Source organism: Lepus europaeus, chromosome 11 (assembly GCF_033115175.1).
Source record: "Lepus europaeus isolate LE1 chromosome 11, mLepTim1.pri, whole genome shotgun sequence".
Taxonomy (NCBI): domain Eukaryota; kingdom Metazoa; phylum Chordata; class Mammalia; order Lagomorpha; family Leporidae; genus Lepus; species Lepus europaeus.
This window is the reverse complement of record NC_084837.1, coordinates 89,834,930-89,859,584: the sequence shown is the minus strand read 5'-3', so window position 1 is coordinate 89,859,584 and position 24,655 is coordinate 89,834,930. Positions and strand designations below refer to the sequence as shown.

At 43.3% G+C, this 24,655-nt stretch overlaps 1 protein-coding gene across 2 annotated transcripts in view; it reads right to left on the bottom strand.

The window, feature by feature from the left end:
- PIAS1 (protein inhibitor of activated STAT 1) overlaps positions 1-24,448 on the bottom strand; it is a 143,444-nt gene extending 118,996 nt beyond the window's left edge. The window contains exon 1 of one of the 2 annotated variants that reach the window (XM_062206208.1): positions 24,372-24,448. In XM_062206208.1, the coding sequence (XP_062062192.1) occupies positions 24,372-24,395 (24 nt within the window). In that variant the 5' untranslated portion in view covers positions 24,396-24,448. Of the gene's footprint in view, positions 1-6,648; positions 6,794-24,371 lie in introns of those variants that run through there. The other variant, XM_062206207.1, reaches the window with a different exon arrangement.
- Between the last annotated feature and the right edge of the window lie 207 nt (positions 24,449-24,655).

Below are 24,655 nucleotides of genomic sequence, written 5' to 3'. Positions count from 1 at the left end.
ACTCTGCCTGTCAAAAATTAAAAAAAAAAAAAAAAAGAAAACATAGTACTGAAAAGTGTACTCTGGAACATCCCTGTAAATCATGAAGTTTTAGCACCTCCCACAGTCATCCAGGGTCTAACTAACACCTCACCATCACTCTCCACATGGCCACACCCTGGATTTTCCCATCAGAACCTATAACACCTCGAAAACCACTATGAGGCCAGCATTGTGGTGTAGCAGTAAAGACACCACCCGCAGTGCCAGTATCCCATATAGAGACTAGTTTGAGTCCTGGCTGTTCCACTTCCGATCCAGCTCCCTACTAATGCACCTGGGAAAGTAGAAGATGGTCCAAGTCCTGGGGCCCCTGCACCCACGTGAGAGACCCAGAAGTTGTTTCTGGCTCCTGGCTTCAGATAAGCACAGCCCCAGACGTTGCAGTCATCTGGGAAGTGAACCACTGGACAGAAGACCTCTCTCTCTCTGCCTCTGCCTCTGCCTCTCTCCAATACACCGATGCTTTCACAGTCTATCCATCAGTTTCCTTGAGGTCCACGTTTAGTTAGATTCCAAAGTCCATGAGTAAACACTCATTTGCAAAATTCTTTGCTTCCCCTACATCTAACATATTCAACAGGTTGCCTATTTGCAGGAGAAAATGCATGCATTCAGAAGAGCAGATGTTACTACATCATCTCAATGTGGGGAGGGGGGGACATCCCACTAAACAATTTTTTTCCTGCCAGGCAGAGTTATACAGTGAGAGAGAGAGACAGAGAAAGGTCTTCCTTCCATTGGTTCATTCCCCTAATGGCCGCTACGGCCGGCGCTGCGCCACGCTGATCCCAAGCCAGGAGCCAGGTACTTCCTCCCGGTCTTCCATGCAGGTGCAGGGACCCAAGCACTTGGGCCATTCTCCACTGCCCTCCAGGGACACAGCAGAGAGCTGGACTGGAAGAGGAGCAATCGGAATTAGTACCCGGTGCCCAAACCGGGACTAGAACCCGGGGTGCCGGCGCCGCAGGTGGAAGATTAGCTAAGTGAGCCACGGCGCCGGCCCCATTAAACATTTTTGCAATCAAACTTCTCACAAACTATTTCTTTTCCTCGGTATTCTCACATCTTCCTCCACAAATCACCTTTAGGAAGCATACATAAAATAAATGACTATTCTTTTTTCTTTCACAATGCACTGATATTTTTAAAAACTTTGCAAAATAAAATTGTTGCTAGTTTTAAAAGCATATGCTCTTTATAAAAATTCAGATATAGAAAGGTGTAAGAACCTAAAATATTTTTCATATTCTTATAGTAGTACTAGAATGTAAGTTTCATTCCAGCCAAGACTTTTATCTATTTCATAAGTAACTAACTATTGAGCATATAACACAGTATCTGGCACATAAGTCAGCAATCACTAGTGGAATGAAAAATAATCTTGCTCCAAGAAAAATAGGAACGATCAAACTCAGAGCCAGTGTCGTGGCAAGGCAGGTAAATGGCCACCTGCAATGCTGGCATCCTATTTGGGCACCAGTTCTGAGTCCCAGCTATTCCATATCCGATCCAAATCCCTGCTAATGCACCTGGGAAAGCAAAGGAAGATGGCCCAAGTGCTTGGGTCCCTGCCACCCACATGGGAGACCCGGAAGAAGCTCCTGGCTCTTGCTCCTGACTTCCAATCAGACCCACTCTGGCCATTGCAGCCATTTGGGGAATGAACCAGGGAATGGAAGATCTCTCTCTCCCTTTGTGTGTGTGTGTCTGTGTATGTCTTCCTCTCTAACTCTACCTTTCAAATAAATAAATCTTAAAAATAAAAAGATCAAATGGTCAAAAGGAAGGAAAATATGCTTATTTGTTAGCACAGAATGCCTATACGCCAGTAAACAAATATATTTATATCCCAGTAAAATAACTATTTTTACTTTAAATAAGATTTTAGAAAAAAATTTATCAAACAGGAGTTATTCAGCAATTAAAAACGCCACTTGAGATAGGTGCATTCTATATCTGAGTACCTGGGTTCTGGTCCCACTCTATTTCTGATTCCAGCTTCCTGCCACCTGCGAGAGAGACCTGAATTAAGTTCCGGGGACCTGACTTCAGCCTGGCCCACCCCCAGCTGTTGCTGGCATTTGAAGAGTAAAACAGTAAGAAATGTCTCCCTATGTGTCTCTAAAATAAACAGAATATGCCCAATATGGGCATCAGTTTGAGTCCCAGCTGCTCCCCTTTCCTGAGTGCTAATATGCCTGTGAAAGCAGTGGAGGATGGCCCATGTATTTGGGCATCTACCACCCACATGGGCGACCCAGATGGAGTTCCTGGCTCTTGGCTTTGATCTGGCCCAACCCCCCCCACCCATCACTTGCAGCCATTTGGGGGATGAGCCAGTAGATGGAAGATATTTTTCTGTCTCTCCCTCTCTGTAACTCTGCCTTTCAAATAAACAAATACATCTTTAAAAAAAATCAGTGATTTTTATGGGCAAAATTATACAAACTTCAATACACACTGTAACAATTTATACTTCACCAAAAAGTTGGACTTTTCTCATAACTCTGATGATTCAACTTCTTCGTGGATTATAGCATATACACCTATAATTATAAATCAGAATATTGTCCCTGATAACAAGTGCAGATCACTGTGGCAATTAGTTAAGTCCCTTCCCTTCTTCTTCCCCAAATGTCATCAGATGTAATTACTATATTTGATGGGCATGTGTATTTGCCATAGTTATGCATAACTTCAAAATGAAGTTTGCAAAACATTCCTGTCTACCTGCACCTATGGAATCTTCCTAATCAAAGAATGCTATAGTAGATTTGGAAAATTCCAGGACTTTGATATAAAAAATGATTACAATAACTGTACAAGGGCTAGCGCTGTGGCATAACAGGTTAAGCCACCACCTGCAACACCAGCATCCCTTATGGGCACCCGTTTTAAGTCCCAGCTGCTCCACTTCTGATCCAGCTCCCTGCTAATGCACTTTGAAAAGCAATGGAAGATGACCAAATACCTCAGCCAAATCCCTGGAAGACCCAGATGAAGATCCTAGCTCCTGACTTCAGCCTAGCACATCCCAGCCATTTGGGGAATGAACCTGCAAAAGGAGAATCAATCTCTCTCTCTCTCTCTCTCTCTCTGTCTCTGTCTCTGTCTCTTCCTCTCTAACTCTACTTTTCAAATGAAATAATTTTTTTAAAAATAACCATACAAATAATATGCAAAATCATGATTATACTACAAGTTTTATTATTAAAATAACCTACTGATGCAAGTTACCTGGGAGGAAGAAGAGACCAAATGAGGGTACAAAAAATAAGGCCTGAAAGTCTTTTCATTAATCTTGATATTTGTTTTATTACCATTCCATATTTCAAATTCTTCTATAAAGTTATATATACTATCTTGTATATATTTAATTTTTAAAATCTACATTTCTCCTTAAAAAATACAATTTTTACTATCATTCATGAATATTTTTTAGAACACTAACTTTTTAAGTTGATTTAAAAGGCAACGTGACTTAAAGAGACAGAAACAGAAACAGAGAAAGCTATCTTCTATCCACTAGTTCATTCTCCAAATGCCCATAACAGCTGAGGCTGGGCCAGGCTGCAGCCAGGAGGTCAGGTCTCCCACATGAGTAGCAGGGACCCAGGTACAAAGCCATCACTTGCAGCTTTCCATTCGCATGAACTTGGATCCAAAGCAGAACCAGGACTCAAACCCAGGCACTCCTACATGGGATGTACATATCCCAAGAGGTGTCTTAACTATTGTGCAATCAATGGGTTAAGCCACCAGTTGTAATGCTGGCATCCTAGGTGAGCACCAGTTCAAGTCCTAGCTGCCCAACTTCTAATCCAGCTCCCTGCTAATGTACCTGAGAAGGCAGAGGAAGTTGGCCCAGGTGCTTGGGCCCCTGCCATCCATGTGGGAGGCCCAGATAGAATTCCAGGATCATGGCTTTGGCCTGGTCCAACCCCCAGCTATTGTGGCCATTTGGGGAGTGAATCAGCAGATGGAAGATTACTCTCCCCCCCTCTCTCTCCATAACTCTGCCTTTCAAATAAATGAATAAATCTTTAAAATAATAAATAATAAAATAAAAACCACAGTGCCGGGCCGGCGCCACGGCTCAATAGGCTAATCCTCCGCCTGCGGTGCTGGCACCCCAGGTTCTTGTTCCGGTCGGGGCGCTGGATTCTGTCCCGGTTGCCCCTCTTCCAGGCCAGCTCTCTGCTGTGGCCTGGGAAGGCAGTGGAGGATGGCCCAAGTCCTTGGGCCCTGCACCCCATGGGAGACCAGGAGAAGCACCTGGCTCCTGCCTTCGGATCACCGTGGTGTGCCGGCCGCAGCACGGCGGCCATTGGAAGACCTTTTTCTCTGTCTCTCTCTCTCTCACTGTCCACTCTGTCAAAAAAAAAAAAAAAAAAAAAAAACCAAAACCAAAACCAAAAACAAAACCACAGTGGTACAAAGCCTACCCCTTAATTTCTTTATTTATTTATTTGAGACTGAAAATTACCATTTCCTGGTTCTCTCTCCAAATACGCACAACCAGCCTATAACAGAAGCCATCAACTTAATCTGGATCTCCCAAATGGGTGATGTGGACCCAAATACCTGGGCCAATCACTCACTACCTCTCACGGTGTGCAATAGCAAGAAGCTGGAATCGGAAAATGCATCAAGGCTGAAACCCAGGTACTCTGTTATTGGATGCAGGAATCTCAACCACTGTCTTAACCTCTGGGCAAAATATATGCCCACACAAATACATATTTAAAAAAATCAACACTGGCTAGTATTTAAGAATGACTATCAGGCCAGCGCCACAGCTCACTTGGCTAATCCTCCACCTGCGGCGCCGGCACCCCAGGTTCTAGTCCCGATTGGGGCGCCGGATTCTGTCCCGGTTGCTCCTCTTCCAGTCCAGCTCTCTGCTGTGGCCCAGGAGGGCAGTGGAGGATGGCCCAAGTGCTTGGGCCCTGCACCCGCATGGAAGACCAGGAGGAAGCACCTGGCTCCTGGCTTCGGATCAGCGCAGTGCCGGCCGTAACGGCCATTTGGGGGGTGAACCAACGGAAGGAAGACCTTTCTCTCTGTCTCTCTCTCTCATTGTCTAACTCTGCCTGTCCAAAAAAAAAAAAAAAAGAATGATTATCATACATTAGTATACTCTGTATTACAAACTTCATAGAAAGTTTACAATGACCTCCTGTTAAATACGAATTAGTCATAAACAAACACTGATCATATTTCCTCCCAGAAGGAAAACAAAATGATAGTAAAGGAATTTAAAAAAAAAAAATCATTCCCAAGAAAAAAAGAATAACTAGCAATTTCAAAAAACTTTTTGAGGATAAAAAGCAGATAGTATGGTGATAACTAAATTACCAGAAGCTATAACTTACAAATGCCTAGAGAAGGAAATACTAAAGAAAGGTAAACACACACACACACACACACAGCAAATTCATCCAAAAAGAAGGCAGGGGTGAGATGCAAGGTTGAAAATCAAAGAGGTGTTTGAAAATCTGTACATAGGATGGTAGGCACTCCGATTTCATCCATCTAAACATCCAGGAGAAAAGCTCTTACCACGTCCCCTAGTCTCTCCTAACATAGGAGACGTGAAATTTACTGAACAATGAAACAGAGAGGCTCTGGGCTCAGAAATCCCACATAGAAAGAACGAAGTTTAAAAAGTGAGGCACAAGTCTAAACACACAGATATTAAGCAATATCTGCATACCCCTAAGTGAGACACTTTTATCCACCCAATCTTGTTCTTCAAACACCACCAGCCAAGTTAAACACCTCCACAGAGATCAGAGAATTCATTTCAGGAAAAATGGAAAGCCTAACACATACTCACACCTGGAAAATCCCAAAGGAGGGAAAACTCACTTTCCAATCATCTTACAATCATAAATCACCAATAATTTGGAAAAGCCTCCTAAGAAAAATGGCAGAAACCAAAGGAAAAAATAAATAAGGAAGAGAAAGTCAGTGGATAGAAATAATTAAGGGAGAAAAGGTAGTACACTTTATACAAAAGAAGAGTGCAATCACTGTGAGAAAAAAAATAAATGCTATTAAAAAAAAAGAAAAATAGAACAAAAAGAGCTATTAGAAATTTAAAACATGATATCAGAAATTAAAAAACTGGGGCCAGCATTGTGGCATAGTGGGTTAAGCTGCCACCTGCAGCACCAGCATCCCATATGGGCACCGGCTGACATCCCCACTACTCCACTTCTGCTTCGGCTCCTTGCTAAAACATCAGGGAGAGCAGAAGATGGCCTAAGTGCTTGGGTCCCTACACCCACATGGGAGATCCAGAAGAAGCATTTATTTGGCTCCTGGCTTCAGTCTGGCCCAGCCCTGGCTGTTGCGGCCTTTTGGGGAATGAACCAGCAGATGGCAGACCTTTCTCTGTCTCTCCCTCTCTCTGTGTTACTCTACCATTCAAATTAATTAAATTAAAAAGTTTAAAATCCACGAGTTTCTCAAAGAGTTAAACATTCAGGCCAGCGCTACAGCATAGCAAGTAAAGCTGCTGCCTGCAATGCCAGCATCCCATATGGATGCCAGTTAAAATCCCAGCTGCTCCACTTCCCATCTGGTTCCCTGTTAATGTACCTGGGAAAACAGCAGATGACTTAAGTGCTTGGGTCCCTGCACCCACATGGGAGACCTGGAAGAAGCTCCTGGCTGCTGGCTTCAGTCTGGACCAGCCCTGGATGTTGCGGCCATTTGGGGAGTGAACCAGCAGATGGAAGATTCTTTCTCTTTCAAATAAATAAATAATAACTCTTAAAAAAATAAAGTTAAACATACAATTACAGTATGACCCAGCAACTCCACCTTGGGATATACACCCGAATTGAAAACAGTACTCAAATTGATACTTGTACACTAATGTTCACAGTCACTTTAGACACAATAGCCAAAAGTATCCATCAACAGATGAATCAATAATCAAATATATATTATATATATACATATATACATATACACATATATACACATAGGAATAGTACTCAGGGTTTTTTTTTTTTTTTAAAGATTTATTTTATTTATTTGAAAGACAGTTACAGAGAGAGGTAGAGACAGAGAGAGGTCTTCCATCTGCTGGTTCACTCCCCAGATGGCCACAATGGCCGGAGCCACACCGATCCGAAGCTAGGAGCCAGGAGCTTCCTCCAGGTCTCCCACGTGGGTGCAGGGGCCCAAGGATTTGGGCCATCTTCTACTGCTATCCCAGGCCACAGCAGAGAGCTGGATCGGAAGAGGAGCAGCCGGGATTAGAACCGGCGTCCATATGGGATGCCAGCGCTTCAGGCCAAGGCCTGAACCCACTGCGCCACAGAACCGGCCCCAGTACTCAGTTTTTAAGCAAATGAAAATCTGATACCTGCTACAACACTGATAAACCCTGAAATAATGAAATAAGCCAAATACAAAAGGATGAACAGTGTATGACCACTTTAACGAGACACTTAACCACAGTCAAATTCTTAGAAAGTAGAACACCAGCATTTTGGAAGAGGAAGGAACGGGGAGTTGCCGCTTAATCTGCAGCATCCTTCTGGGATAATGAAAAAGTTATGGAAACAGTGGTGATGGCTACACAACACTGTGAATGTACTCAACGTCATGGAATTAAATGTATGCTTAAAACGGTTACAAAGGTACTTGTTATGTGTATTTTATCACAATAAAACAGAAGTGGTTTGGAGGAGAATCAAGCATCTCTCTTGGGAAATTAAACTGCCTAAATATTTTTTGGAAATACATTTGGAAGTTAAAGAAATCTCACAGAACAATGAATAAAGACAAAGAGATGGAAAATAGAAGAGGAAATACAAAGCAAGGGCAGAAGTTCAGGCTTCCAACAAGAGAAAATGAAAGGAAGAAAATTACTAAAGGGTTACTATGACACCTTCCTACAAATAAAGAACATCCATCTTTAGATTGGGCCACCAAGTACCTTAATACAATAACTGAAAAATATCCACACTGAGGCCTCTCATCATGAAATCTGAGCATACCATGAATAAAGAAAGTCCTAAAACCTTCTAGACAGGTCACTTACAGAGGCACAGAAACTGAAACAGTACTCTGCACAATGTGAAAATCGTCTTTAGTTTATACTTTAAAAGGTCAAGAATGCAGAAGAGAAAATGTTCTAAGTATTCAAAAAGTATACCCTACTTCAAATTCCCTAGAGTTTCACTCAAGAGATAAAACTAGACTTTAGAGAAGTTTCTGAAAAGCTAAAGATTTGTCAGATTTAGCAGTAAACTAACTTCAATAAGATCATTATTCAAGTTCAACATTAACTTTATTTTAAACTTCTTTTGTTCCCAATGGATTCTGGTTACTCTAATTTGACAAAACTAACCTAAGAATGAATGATACTTTCTAACAGACAAGGAGGAGAAAGGAGGCAAAGGGGAGAGAGAGACAGGAACACCAGAATCAAAGAATTTATTACGTAAGTCCAATACCTTCACTACCACCAGACACAAATGCACATTTACCATCAGACCTCATCCTTTCAGATGGATTATGCTTTACGATGACAGATGTTTGAACAAAAAGTGAGACACTTTATTACCAATGTTACAAATAAAACTGATATCTATTTGTAAAATAAAATGTTCAGTATCACCCTCCACACTCCATAGAATTACATGTTGAGATCAGCAGATTCCAGAAAACACTAACATACTCACTAGAAAATAAAATGTTTACCTAGAAGAAAATATGTACTAAACAATTATCACCCAACCTTTAAGAAGCAAAGTTTCACCCACTCAACAAAAGAGTCCTCAACAGCTTTATCACATTCAGTGTTTATATCCAAATACTGCTGTTAATTACAAATGAGTCTTTTCTAATATCCTTTCTATTGGGTACAACAGATTGCCACCAGGAAAAGCATTTTAAATAACAGCCACATACACTAAGTAACATTCTGGTAGGCATAAACTGCGGTTAGGACACCTACATTCCATGTCAGAGTACCAGTTACTCTGCTTCCAATCCAGCTTCTTGCTAAGACATCCTGCAAGGCAGTGGCTGATAGCCCAAATGCTTGGGCCCCTGCCACCCATGTGGGAGACCTGGATGGAGTTCCGGGCTCCTGGCTTCAGCCCAGACCAGCCCTGGCTGTTGTGGGCATTTGGGGAGTGAACCACCAGACAGAAGAGCTCTCTTTTTCTCACTCTTGCTCTTACTCTGCCTTTCAAGTAAATGAAAAATAAACATTAAAACAAAAAAGAAGTAATGTTCTAAAATCAGTATGGAAGAAAAGGTTATTAATTTTACTGTTCATACTTCATTAGTCTGAACTATTCCTGGGACTGTCTAAATTCAGGAATGAAGACTAATGGTAATCCTAAAATTCATGCTATTTTCTCCAACTATGACTCAATTAAAAGACCTTTCACTTTTAAGATACTAATATATGCAGCTGGTGCTGTAGCACAGTAGGTAAAAGCCCCAGACTGCAGCGCCAGCATCCCATATGGGTGCCAGTTCGAGTCCTGGGTTCTCCACTTCTGATCCCAGGCTCTTTGCTATGTCCTGGGAAAGCAACAGAAGATGGCCCAAGTCCTTGGGCCCCTGCACCCACGTGGGAGACCCAGAAGAAGCTCCTGGCTCCTGGCTTTGGATCAGCAAAGCTCTGGCCGTTGTGGTCATTTGGGGAGCGAATCAGCAGATGGAAGACACCCCCCCCCCGCCCCGCATGGTCATTTGGGGAGCGAATCAGCAGATGGAAGACCTCTCTCTCTCTCTCTCTCTCTCGCTCTCGCTCTCGCTCTCTCTCTGGCTCCACCTCTCTAACTCTTTCAAATAACAAAATAAATCTTTTTTTTTTTTTAAAGACACTGATTTATTGAAATCACATTAAAATAACACGAAGGGGGGACAGCATTTGGCACAGTGTTTATATCACCCTTTGGGTTGTCCATATCCCATAGCGGAGTTCTCAGATTCACTTCCAATTCAGCTCCATGTTTGGGCATGCCCTGGGAGGCACTAAGTTATACCTAAGGAACCTGAGTCCCTGCCATCTATTTTGGGAGACCCAGATTAGGTTCTGAGCTCCTGGTTTGGCCTGCCCGGTTGCTGTGAGCATTTGGTGAGTGAACCAGTGGATGGAAAAATCAATCTGAGGATCTCTCTCTGCCTTTTAAAAAAATATGTAAGTTTTTAAAAATAAAATAACTTCTGGAACAAAAATGTTCCTTTTCCCACCTTAATTTTTTTTTTTTTTTTTTGACAGGCAGAGTGGACAGTGAGAGAGAGACAGAGAGAAAGGTCTTCCTTTTGCCGTTGGTTCACCCTCCAATGGCCGCCGCGGTAGTTGCGCTGCAGCCAGCGCACCGCGCTGATCCGATGGCAGGAGCCAGGTGCTTCTCCTGGTCTCCCATGGGGTGCAGGGCCCAAGGTCTTTGGGCCATCCTCCACTGCACTCCCTGGCCACAGCAGAGAGCTGGCCTGGAAGAGGGGCAACCGGGACAGGATCGGTGCCCCGACCGGGACTAGAACCCGGTGTGCTGGCGCCGAAAGGCGGAGGATTAGCCTAGTGAGCCGCGGCGCCGGCCCCACCTTAATTTTTTAAAGACTTATTTTATTTATTTGAAAAACAGAGTTAGAGTGAGAGGTTTTCCATCTGCTGGTTCTCTCCCCAATGTCTGCAACAGCTCCAAAGCCAGGAGCCAGGAGCTTCTTCTGGGTCTCCCACATGGGTACAGGGGCCCAAGAACTTGGACCATCCTCTGCTGTTTTCCCAGGTGCATTAGCAGGGAATTGGATCAGAAGTGGAGCAGCCAGGACTTACCGGTGCCCATATGAGATGCTGGTGCTGCAGGCCAGGGCTTTAACCCACTACTCACATCGCCAGACCCTCACCTTACTTTTATACCTTTAGGCATCATTCCTCAAGATACAAAATAGAGAAACCAGAATTTTCACACACGATTCTGGAGAAACATAGACAGAAACTGAAAAGCATTCAGAGTTTATATCCTTTAGGTTCTATCTTGTTTTTATCCTACAAGAGAGAAAGGAAAGAAAACAAATATGTAGGCTGCAAATCAGTCATAGATATTTGGTAAGAGTTAAGCTCTGCCTAGAACGGAAATTACCGGCTAAAATTAAGTTAGGGAACATCTGCAGAGATTTTTCATTTATCCATGATTCCCACCCCTTACCACAGAAAGAAAAGTAATCAAAGGTTGAGATACATCCTTGAAAAAATAAAGTCTATATCATTACTGATAAAAACTACCTCAAGCACATTTGCTCGGTGCAATGCAAACTGTTAGTGTTTAGCATTTACAACAGATTACACAGCTGAATAAGCAGCTTCTGCTTAGCAAACTGGCCTTGTTAATGGGTCACTGTATCTATAAACAAACTATTTATATTTTTTAAATTACAGAAAATACGAAGAGAAGGTGAATGGGATGTTCCCATTTTAAATTATTAACTCCTGTACTATGAATCTTACATAGTTTTTTAAAAGTTTAGGTTTTCTGGACCAGTGTTGTGGCACAGCGGGTTAAGCCACGGTCTTAACCAGTTCCATATGGGCACCAGCTACAATGGTTAGGGCTGGGCCAGGCAAAGCCAGGAGCCTAGAGCATGGAGCTTCATTCAGGGTTTCCCACCTGGGTGGCAAGGGCCCAAATACTTGGGCTACCTTCCAGTGCTTTCCCAGGTGTTTTAACAGGGAGTGGGATCAAAAGCAGAGCAGCCAGGACTCAAACCTACACTTGGATATGGGAGGCCAGCTTTGCAGGCAGTAGTTTAGCCCCACACCACAACACCTGCCCTTTCAAATCAGTTTCTTAAATAATATTGCAATACAGAATATGAAACCATTATCAGTGAACATCTTCTACCCTGATACATTGAAATTGCAATGGTCCATCTCCCATTTCAATTGGTCTTTTTTACTCATGCATGATTTTGTAAGATCATGAGTTACTCAGAAAATACTCATTCACTGAGTTATACAGTTCCTCTAAACACTGATGCATTTCACTACACAATTTCAACATACATTCACTTATAACACACTGATCTTATCAAAAAAAGTCAAGTACTGGGAAACCATCAAGCTCACAGCAGCAAATACAAGCCTTCCAAAATTGCATTTTCACTTGAAAGCTTGGATTTCATCATTAGTAACATATATTGCCAGTTGTTTTCCTTGCAGTGACAAACTCATTTTATTTTTGAGAAAAATGTATGCCAAATACACAAGTCTGTATAATTGTATTTTGCCAGGCATTCTTTCAAATAAAGATGATATTCTATTTAAAAAGATAGACTAGCCAAACAACACAAGTTCTTTTCCCTGAGTTAACCATCAGATTTGGTATGTAATAAAACTGCTTTACAGGTGCTTTTCATTTTATCATATAAAATATATTTTAAAACGAATTCAAGGGGCTGATGCTGTGGCGCAGCAGGTTAAGCCACTGCCTACAATGCCAGCATCTCATATGGGTGCCGGTTAGAGTCCCAGTTGCTCCACTTTTGATCCAGTTTCCTGATAATGCGCCTGGGAAAGCAGCAAAAGATAACCCAACTGCCTGGGCCCTGCACCCACATGGAGACCCAGAAGAAGTTCCTGGCTCCTGGCTTCTGCCTGGCCCAGCCAGCCCTGGCTGTTTTGGCGATTTGGGGAGTAAACCAGTTGATGGAAGATCTCTCTCTGTCTTTCCCTCTCGTTATAATTATGCCTTTCAAATAAAATCTTTTTAAAAATTCAAAGATTGAAATGCAATGAAATTAATTAACAAATTTTATAACTTCATTAGATAGAAAGTATAACTGGCAATTTTTTTTTAATTCCAAGTGTACAGTGATGACGAATACAACTAGTACAATTTACTAACTTAATTCATGCTAAGGTGTCAGCAGTTTCACCCAACAATGGTTTTGCAACTATTAATATACCGAATAATGCCTTACTATTATTAGGAAAAAAATTTTGATCTGGAGAAACCCCAGTCTGGAAAAGCACCAGGGTCTGAGAAACAGGCTTTGAGAACAGTTGTAATCATTGTGCTTTACATCTGTATAGTTTAAAAAGTTTTGGTACATATTATAACATGTGTCTATACACACACACAGCAGTAATATTCTCAAACCACCAATAGCCTGGAGTCTCACACAACTGGCATTCAAATGTTAAGTGAATGACAGAATGTCACAGATAAGTATTTCTTGAATCAATAACAATTGCCAAGTAACTACTATAAGCCAGGTTTTGAGCTACTGGCCTCCACATTCCCTTTCCTGGATAATTTAAAGAAATCCATAGACCAGAATGATGATTTTTAACATATGAAAAATACTCTGAAATGTTCCCCATCTTTAAGATTAGACCTGCATAACTTTTTAAGAAAGTCTTAACATTCACCATAAAGCACAAGACATCAAGTTAAATTCTATTTTAAGTACCATGCTATGAGACTAAAAACAGGCTTGTTCACATTCAGAAACCAAAATACAAAAATGAATTGCCTAGGCTGTGCATTGCCAGAACCCCATAAAGAGCCTGCATTCCATGTCTCCTCAAGCCAAACCATCGTTATCTGTCATGTTTGGCATTCTATTTTAAAGTAAAACTCCAACACTGATACTGTAGGTTATATTAAATGTGGTAATCATTTTTAAAAAATAGTATAGCAAAACCATTAATAGAAGTTCATAAGAACTTTTAACCACATATACTGATAAATTCAAGAGGTGAATCTCTGCAAACATACATATGAAATATTCTGCACGGTTAAAAAGAATGAGATCTTATTGTGGGGTATGTCTTGGAAAGATATTCAATATATACTGATAGTGAAAAAACAAGTTGAAGGGTATTATCTATACGTGCATTCACTTCATAAATGTTAAAAGTTCTTTCTATCTGCCCAGTTTAGAGCGAGAGTGATAATGAGGTCAGAGAGACCCACCGGTTCACTCCACAAATGCTGCTAACTGCCAGGACTGGGCCAGGTTGCAGCTGGGAGTCAGGAACTTAATCTAGGTCTCTCATGAGTAGCAGGAACCCAATTACCTGAGCCATCACCACTGCACCAGCACTGCATCACCACTGCACCTGGGACGCTCGTGTCTTAATCTTTTATTTATTTATTTTTTTAAAGATAAGGATGTGCCTTACTGTTACATCTTTTTTGTTTTGTTTTTTAAGATTTATTTATTTATTTATTTATTTGAAAGGCAGAGTTGCAAAGAGGCAGAGGCAGAGGCAGAGAAAGTCTTCCATCTGTTAGTTCACTCCTCGAATGGCTGCAACGGCCAGAGCTGACCCGATCTGAAGCCAGGAGCTGGGAACTTCTTCCAGCTCTCCCACACGGATACAGGGGCCCAAGCACTTGGGCCATTTTCTACAGCTTTCCTAGGCCATAGCAGAGAGCTGGTTCGGAAGTGGAGTAGCTGGGACTCAAACCAGTGCCCTTATGAGATGCTGACGCCACAGGTGGAAGCTTAGCCACTGCACCACAGTGCAGGCCCCATTTTGTTGTTTTTAAAGATTTTATTTACTTATTTGAGAGGCAGAGTTACAAACAGTTAGAAAGAGAGACAAAGGTCTTCCATCCGCTGGTTCACGCCCACAATGGTGGGAGCGGGGCAGATCCAAAGCCAGGAGCTTCTTCCTGGTCTCCTACGAGGGTGCAGGGCCCGAGTGCTTGGGCCATCTTCTACTGCTTTCCCAGACCACAGCAGAGAGCTGGATCAGAAGAGGAGCAGCCAGGACTAGAACTGACACCCATATGGGATGCTGGCACTGCAGGCAGAGGATTCATCTACTGTACCACAGAACTGGCCCCCCGGTGTCTTAATCTTAACCTCTAGGCTGAATGCCCCCCACTCAGGGTTTCTTTTTGAGTTGAGAAACATTCTAGAACTGATTGTAGTAATAGCTGTACAACTTTGTCAATATACCAAAAACTATTTGATTATACTCTTTAAATGATGAACTATGTGGTAAGTGAACTATATTTCAATAAAGCTGTTAATGCTCTCTTCACCCACCCAAGAAAAGAGATGCATGCCAAAGTGGCAATGTCTAGAGGAGGAACGAAAATGGTGAGGTCTTTCAAATTTTACTTAATTTATTGCTCTTTCATCACAGTGAGATACGTATCCATATCTTATATATATAAAACTTAAAAAGAATATAAAAGCTAAACTTAAAACATCCTTCAAAAATCCTTCCGATATTATTCTGGACTTAATGTTACTCAAATTAACCTCAGAAGCAAAATGAAACAACAGTGAACATATGACCCTAAGAGTATTTCCAATTTAGACTATCATACAGAAATGAGAATCAGTCCCATCCCTGACAGAATCTTGATTACAATGTGCTCTTTTGACAAATATTCATTCGGCATCTATTGCATTAAGAGTAGGGATGTGAGAGGACAAAATAACGTACAAATAAAACACTAGTAGGGCCGGTGCTGTGGCACAGTGTGTTAAGCCTCAACCTGCAATGCCTATATCCTATAGGGATGTCCCTCCTGCTCCACTTTGGATCCAGCTCTCTACTAATGTTCCCGGGAAAGCAGCAGAAGATGGCCCGACTGTTTGGGCCCCTGCCATCCACGTAGGAGAACAGACAGAGTTCCCGGTCTAGCTGTTGAAGCCATTTGGAGAGTGAACCAGTAAATGAAAGACTTCTTTTGGTATCTCTCTCCCCCTCTCTCTCTGACTTTCAAATAAATAAAATAAATCTTAAATACACACACACACACACATACACACACAAAGCCAACAAAAAGCAGCAAACTAACAGGTCTGGCTTTAAGTTAAGGACTTTTGCTATACTGCTGAGGAGACAAAACACACAAACTAGACTGGGATCAAGCTATAGAAAATCTTGAATACCAGATTGAAAGCTAGGAATTTGTCCCATTTTCAATGGAAAGCCACTGAAGGTTTTTATTCACAGATGAAAAGTATTTTAGTGAAATTAACCTAGCAACCAAATGTAGGGAAGAGGGAACTGAAAGTAGAAAATAGCAGGAAAGGTAAGAAAGGGATGAAGTTTTCAAAGATAGGAATGTCTGCAACAGTCCTGCCAGTGTTACTGATACTTCAGTTACCAGCTAACGTTCAAAGAGTTTTCATTTGTTTTGGCTGACTGATCTAAAGAAAGCAGAAAAGAAACAATCATAGTTGCTTCATTTTGATGAAGTTTAAGTTTATAGCAAAGAATCAAGATTTGTCAGAAAATTCTGAGGGAAGGATTCTGGAGAATATTTTTTCACACCACACCACCGAAACCAAGAGTAAAGGAAATTAAAAGCAACAGGCATTTTACAATTTTCAACATGGAAGGGGAAGTACAGGTCACAAACATCTAGCAGTAAAAGAAATAAAAAACATAAGGGCGATTAGTACTACAGATGCTCTTCCACTTAACAATGGGTTATATCCTGATAAACCTATCATACATTGGAATTAAGTCAAAATGTGCGGGGGGGGGGGGGGGCAGTATTGTGGTGTAGCAGGTAAAGCGCTGCCTGAAATGCCTATATCCCATATATGCACCAGTTCAAGTACCGGCTGCTCCACTTCCAATCCAGCTCCCTGCTAATGCGATTGGGAAAGCAGCAAGAATGGTCCAAGTACTTAAGCCCCTGTGCTCACACAGAAGACCCAGAAGCAGCTCCAGGCTCCTGGCTTCAGCCTCAACAAGCCCTGGTCATTGCAGCTATCTAGAGAGTGAATCAGCAGATGGAAAACATCTCTTTCTCTAACTCTGCCTTTCAAATAAATAAAATTAATTATCTTTTAAAAATGCATGTAGTGGCCAGCATCCCATATCAGAGGGCTGGTTCTAGTCCCTGCTGCTCCATTTCCAATTCAGCTCCCTGCTAATGCATCTGGGAAAGCAGAGGATGATGGCCCATCTGCTTGGGCCCAGATCGCCTACATGAGAGACCCAGATGGAGTTCCAAGGCCCTGGTTTCAGCATGGACCAGCCCTGGTCATTGTAGCCATTTGGGGAGTGAACAGGGAGATGGAAGATCCCTCCATTTCTGTCTCTCCCTCTCACTGTCACTCTGCCTTTCAAATAAAATCTTTTTTTAAAAGATCCATTGTAATACCCATAATGTACTTAACTTAATGTAGCTTAACAACACTGTGCACTGTAGAATATTGTTTGTTTCTCCTCAATCCTGGGACTAACTGGGAGTTGTAGCTGGATGTCCTTGTCCAGCACACTAAAGAAGTCTCATACTACATCATGCTCTAAGAGAAAAGATTAAAATTTAAAATTTAAAGTATAATTTTTACTGAATGTATAGGACTGTTACACCATCATAAAGTCAAAAGTATACAAGTAGGAGCCCTGTGTACTTCTGAAAATAACAGTAAAGGACAACTAAGAACTTTAAAATGTTTTTACTACCTCAGGCCTGGCGTTGTGACATAACTGGTAAAGCTGTCACCTGCATCTCATATGGGCGCCAGTTCAAGTCCCAGCTGCTCTACTTCTGATCCAGCAGCAGAAAATGTCTCAAAGAGCCAGCACTGTGGCATAGAGGGTAAAGTTTCTGCCTGCAGTGTCAGCATCCCATATGAGCACCGGTTCAATCCCCAGCTGCTCCACTTCCAATGCAGCTCTCTGCTAAGGCCTGGGATAGCAGTAGAAGATGGCCCAAGTCCTTGGGCCCCTGCACCCGTGTGGGAGGCTGAAAGAAGCTCCTGGCTCTAGATCAGCACAGCTCCAGCGGTTGCAGCCAATTGGGGAGTGAACCATCAAATGGAAGAACTCTCTCTTTCTCTGCCTCTCCTCTCTCTGTGTAACTCTTTCAAATTTTCGTTTCTATTTTCTCTATATATTTTCAATATAGTTTTAATTAATTAATTAATTTTTTTTGACAGGCAGAGCTAGACAGTGAGAGAGAGACAGAGAGAAAGGTCTTCCTTCCATTGGTTCAACCCCTAAATGGCCGCTATGGCTGGCACCCTGCAGCAATCCGAAACCAGGAGCCAGGTGCTTCCTCCTCGTCTCCCATGCGGGTGCAGGGCCCAGGCACTTGGGCCATCCTCCACTGCCTTCCCAGGCCACAGCAGAGAGCTGGACTGGAAGAGGAGCAACCGGGACAGAATCCGGTGCCCCAACCGGGACTAGTACCTGGGGTGCCGGCGCCGCAGGCGGAAGATTAGCCTAGTGAGCCACGGCGCTGGCTTCAGTATGGTTTTAAAATGCCAGTTAAAATTTATAAGTATCTAAATAAGGCACAGAAGTGTGCAATATTTGATATATCTTCCAAAACTAAAACACACTTGAAATAAGTTACACATATTATCTCATAATCTATTTCACATATCAAATGTTCTAATTCAGAAGCACTGTCTACTATCATTTTATAAAATCTGCCTCTATCATTTAATAATCTGACATGTTTACAGAAATAAAGGTGTAATAATGAACAAACCAAGAATTACTAATTTATTTCACTCATAACATCTAATCAGAAAACCACTTGCATTGCTCTCTAAAGCACACACAAAAAGATCTGTTCCATCAATATATTTAGTTAGAATAAAACATGTCTCAACTTTAAGATTTATTTTATCTATTTGAAAGGCAGAGAGAGAGAGAAAAATCTCCCACCCGCTAGCTCAGTCCCCAAATGGCCTCAACGGCTGGGGCTGTGCCAGGCCGAAGCTAGGAGCCAGGAACTGTAGTCTCCCACCTGGGTGCACGGGCCCAAGAACTTGAGAAATCTGCTGCTGCTTTCCCAGGCCCATTATTAGGGAGCTGGATGGGAAGTGAAGCATCCAGGATGCGAACCGGCACCCATATGGGATGCTGCTGCTATAGGTGGTGGCTTAACCTGTTAGACCACAATGTTGGTCCCTCAAACTTTTATATAAGAGTATTTGTCAAAGCATTATTCAAAATAACAAAATCCATCGTCTTTTTCTCAGAAGGGAGTGGGCATGTGGTCCCTCTACCCAGTTAATCAGAAACAGAGGGAAAAGAGCCACCTCAGCATCTTGGTGCAAAAGACTTTCCATCTACCATGCTGGGTCCTGAAGAAGAAAAAAATATATATAGCAAAAAAAAAAAAAAAAAAGCAGAAATCATCCAACTGTCTAATGATAAGTACTACTAAATACTACGTAACCTTTCAAATGATCATAGAGACCTATATTTACTAACCTGGAAAGACAGCTATGAAAACAGCAGTACAAATAAAAAATAGTGTGATCTCTTTTTATGATGACTATAACATACGCATATGCTCACAAATAAAGTCTAAATGGATAGATACCCAGATGTTAACGATTACCTAAATGCTGAGATTACAGGTGCTGTTTGTTTTTTGCTTATGTCTTAGTATGCTCTGAAATTTTCCCAAACAAAATAGTATGATTCAGGGACCGGCGTTGTAGCAGAGCGGGTAAAGCCACCACCTGCAAAGCCAGCATCTCATCTGAGCTCCAGTTCGTGTCCCAGCTGCTTCCACTTCCAATCCAGCTTCCTACTAAAGGCCTGGGAAAAGCAGATGGCAGCAAGTGCATGAATCTCTGCCACCCACAAGGGAGACCTGGAGAGGAAGTTCCCTGCTCCTGGATTCGGTCTGCCCTAGCCCTGGCCATTGCAGCTATCTGGGAGGTAAACCAAAGAATGGAAGATCTCTGTGTAACTCCCCCTCTTTCAAAAAAATAAATAATCATTAAAAAAAAAAATAACAATATGATTCCAACTAACAAATTCCCAACTTCTTTCAAGGAAGTTTGCAAAAACCCCAAGGAATATCCAAAAATACCTTAGCACAGGGTGAAAGAGAAAGTATCAGTAACTAACTAACTAGAATCCTTTTCAAGTTAGGCACTCTAGAGGACTCCAGGGCTACCACAGTACCTTTACAGATGCCTAAAGTATAGAGTTTTGAAATCACAAGACCTTGGTTCAGGTCCCTGCTACTTCTATTTGTATGACCTTAGGCTAGTCAGTTACCCTTCCTGGGCTCACTACCTATAAAAAGGAGTTTTTACTTGCCTTTCCTACTACAAAGAACTGTTGCAAAGATCAAAGGAAATAATGCGCCGGCACCCTGGCTTAACAGGCTAATCCTCCACCTTTCGGTGCCGGCACACCGGGTTCTAGTCCTGGTTGGGGCGCCAGATTCTATCCCGGTTGCCCCTCTTCCAGGCCAGCTCTCTGCTATGGCCCGGGAAGGCAGTGGAGGATGGTCCAAGTCCTTGGGCCCTGCACCCGCTTCGGATCAGCACGATGTGCCGGCCACAGCGGCCATTGGAGGGTGAACCAACGGCAAAAAGGAAGACCTTTATCTCTGTCTCTCTCACTATCCACTCTGCCTGTCCAAAAAAAAGGAAATAATGCATTACATTATGAAGTGCAAAGAACTTACTACTGGAACATTTAAAAAAAAAAAAAAAAAAGACACTCAAAGCCACAGCAGAATACTTCAGAAAATACTACAACACTTCTCTAAAGTAATGAACCACATGCTTTTGTTTTTAAAAGTTAATCTCATCACAAGCATCCAGTTTTTTTGAGACTTAAATACTTCTTCCCAGCAGCTACTACAATCATAGGCCATGTTATTTTCTTATCCCGAGTTACCAACAAGAAAGGGTACAAGCTACATTGATCTCAAAAGTCTCAGCAAGAACACTGAACAGCATGTTGATGGGGTTCACCAGGAGAACCCAAGGTTAATCAGCTATAGACTCGCCACTAAGCACTACTACAATCAACAGGGATTACAAGAGACTGAAGAGAAAGACAACCCAATTACCCAGGAGAAAAGAGGCAGAGGACAAGGCGGCAGCATTTCAAAACAATTACATGAAATACTTAAAAACTAAAGTGTTTTATAAATTGTTTTTAAATACTGTTCATAAAAATGGTGACATGAAACAAAAGGCATCTAAATGAGGCACTTGAAAAAAAGCAAGTTATGGAGCTTCAAAACAAGTCCGTGAACAAACTGTCAGATTTACTTGCCTTCATTTAAAATAAAAGTAGACAAACTGCACCACAAAGATTAAAATTAAGTGGCTATTTGCTGAAAATAAAGAGGCAGAATATGACAACAGAATTTACTGATGTGCTTACAGATAACTTTTAAAAGTGTGGTTTCTCTTTTCATTGAACTCCATTATTTACTCCACTAAAAGGATGAACTTCTCTCCCACTGTTCCTCCTGTGAGCTAAAATGGCAATATAACTTGGTTTGAGTTTTCATGCAAAAAGCATTTGTTAAGAAAAAAGTACTTTAAAAAGAGCTACACGAAGCTGTCAGATTATTAACTACCAAGATCATCTGGCCATCACACCAGCCTGCTTTTAAGTTCCTGAAGATAATAAAATATTCACCCTCCATGTTCTTACAAATGTCATTTATGGGTATTCTCCTAATGAAAAAGTAAACCTTTTATAAACAAATGTGCACAGAGAACTCATTTTGATATATATGACTCACAATCTGATTTTTATTGGCAATATTTTAAAGTGTTGCAGCTTGCACTATTTCTACATGGGATACAGATCTGTGTTTCCCATCAGATCTTTGCAGATTCGTTATAGATTCAAAAGGACTCACTAAAAGGTCCATAAGGAAAATAATTACTAATAGAATTCACAGCAAAATGAAGTCTGTACTGTGAATGAAAAAGCCACCGCATTTACTCCAAGCCTCAGAGCTAGCAGTACTGTATTTCCAAGAGAAATCCGCCCCCCCAAAAAAGTCTAGCTTTTTCTTGATTCTTATTGATTTGCCCTTACTAGTAATGCACACTACTTCTCCACACCACAAACAAAAACCCTCACAAGATATCAGTTCCAAAAGGAGTATCTCCCACACCTTACCGGACGAAATAATTATGCACAGACATCTCAAATAACTAGAGTAGGTGATCCTGAGATCACCGCCATGCCCCAAGAAAGAACAGTAAATTCAACCACAAGGAAGTATTAACACAAAATTTTGATACAGTTATCACCAGCTAAGCAATTTTCAGAGCTCCTCAAAGTCTCAGGCACACACGATGACATACCAACATGTCAAAACAGTTATTATAACTTGAGAAATTATACAACAGGAACATAAAAGTCGAGAACAACTCCTCTGGAAAAACTCAAGAAAATTTTGAGAGCAAGCAAGCAAGCAAAGGAAGCCAATTTTAGAAAAATAACATTTCCCCCAAGTGTTTGGTGTTTATCTGATACTGGCTCATTTTTATAAAGAGAACTTTTACCTAACAAGACTCACACCAGGGATCTGATGTATCCCCAAAGGCACTTTCTTAAAATGAGAAAGAACAAAGAAGGAAATCTCCCAGCATGTGCTTTCCATACTAGTTTCTTTGGACAGCATCAAGAGTGACAATATAGCCCACAAAAGCTTTTCAGCTTTGCTCCATGGTCCTTTTTCAAGAGAACTGATTAGCGTCATTCAAAAGGACTGCTAACAAAATAAATATCAGAAGACAAAGATAATAGCAACATAGTGACTATATTTTAAGAAAAAACAATTTTAAAAAATTCTTAAAGTTGTGTACTTTTTCTATTCCAAGAGTAAATTAGCTCCAAACACTCAAAATTCCTGAGCCTTTCTCGTATCAGTCAATAGTTCGAAACTGGAAAAGAGATGATACCATCTACCTTCAATCTGCTCTCCGTTAAATAAATCTGTAATTAGAAGTCCATTTAAAAAGAGTGACACTCAAAGCCAACACTTCACCATACAAATCTTGGAATGTTAGCAATGTTGAGTTATTCAGAAAAAAGGATGTTCCCGTGAGGCTTTTCCATAGAAAGACTGTCCAGAAATTAACCTAGTGTTTGGCTGCTCCACAAGTTGCTTCATTATAAGAGAAAAAAATTCGAAATACTTTTTATGAATTACAGAAAGACGTTCCCCAAAGGGGCACAGTTGCATATACGCTCCCCCCGCCCTCCACTGACAGAGATGTCAGCTCTCTGGGTCGGGATGGAACCAGCTGTTCGGTTCACACACGGGAAGCCACCAAGGAGGGAATATCGCGACCAGAGCCTCGAAATAATACGCGTTAGTTAAGAACTGCTTGCTACTAAGCCAAAATTATCCAACCGGAGCCCCATTTGTCACAATCCAATCATAAGGGCTCCACCGCCTCCCCCAACTGCTTGTGTCGTGGTTTATCGGCTTCGGTAAAGAAGCCATCATCAGGTAACGACTGGGGTGGGAGAAAAAGCGGGGAGAAGGGGGCCCCCTTTCATCCAATTTCGCGAGGCGTGAGTAATCCGTACAGTTGAGAGGAACCGGGGAGCGTTCTATTTGTGGGGGGTTGGAGGAGGAGGAGGGAGGCGAAAGCCGTTCAAATCAACATGGCCAGCGAGATGTCCCTACAAACAAAAGGCGACGGGGGGATATAAACACGAACCATCACCTCCATCAGCTATAGCATCGCCATCATGGTGTGTGCAGAGACCCCCAAAGGCTCCCTCACCCTCGGCGCCAGCCGGAGCCGGAGCAGGCAGAGCAGCCGCATCCCACCAGCCGCCACCGCGTCCACACGCCCGCTCTCCGCGGGGGGTGGGAGGCTTCGCCCCCACTGCCAGCGACGAGAGCCAAGAGTTAACGTCCCGCCCAGGCGGGTCCCCCCTCGGCGCCCCGACGGCCGAACCCCGACGCCGGCCGGGGCTCGCTAAACTTTACCACAGCTTCTCCCCCGACCCTCCCACCCCGCCGCCCCACACGCCGGGCACCCCGGGCGCCTCCTGACAGGCGAGCGGCCGCCGAGAGCCCCGCGCGGGGCGGGGGCGCCCGGGATCCGCGGAGGGGCGGGGCGGCCGGAGCCAAGTTCCCGGGGGTCTGTGGAAAGCGCCTGACAGGAGCCCGGGACTGCAAAGGAGGAAGAGGAAGCGACGGCGGGGAGCTTTCCCAATCCCCCCGACAAGAACACCCTGCCCCCAGTCCCAGCTCCCCGTGGGGATGGGGGGGCGGGGAGCTGCCTGGGAGGCGAGGAAGCCGAGCCCCGGGGACAGCCGCAGCCCCCACCTCCCGACTCCCTCTCTCTTCCCCCGCCACCCCCGCCAGAGGCGCCCACAACAATAACACGCCGGGGACGACCCGTCAGCGCCCCCGAGGCACCCGGGGCCCGCGGCCCGCCGCAGCTGGCCACCTCTGCTGGGGCCGGGCGCGCCTCTCCTCCCTACAACTCCAGGCCCGGGTAGAGTCAGGCCCGAGCGGCCCCCCAGGGCCGGACCCATCCCCCCCGGCACCAGCGGCGCCGTCTCCGCGGCCGAATATTAGAAGTGAATTCGAGCTGCGCTTTACCTTTAGTTCCGCACTGTCCGCCATCTTGCGTCTATCAGCGCAAGCGCAGTGAACCTCGCCGGGGGCCGCCGCTAGACCCTCCCCTGCTGCCGGCCTGGCCCCGCCCCGGCCCGCCCCTCGGCCTTCCCGGCCCGCCCCCGGCCTCCGCCCCTCTCCCGGCGTCGGAGCCCCGCCCCGGGCACGTACAGCTGCGAGACAGGCACGTACTATTTAAATAATGGCGCCAAGCGGCGAGGTTTGACAGTTACTCCCCCCTCGGCTTCCCCGCCCCCCTGCCCTCGCCA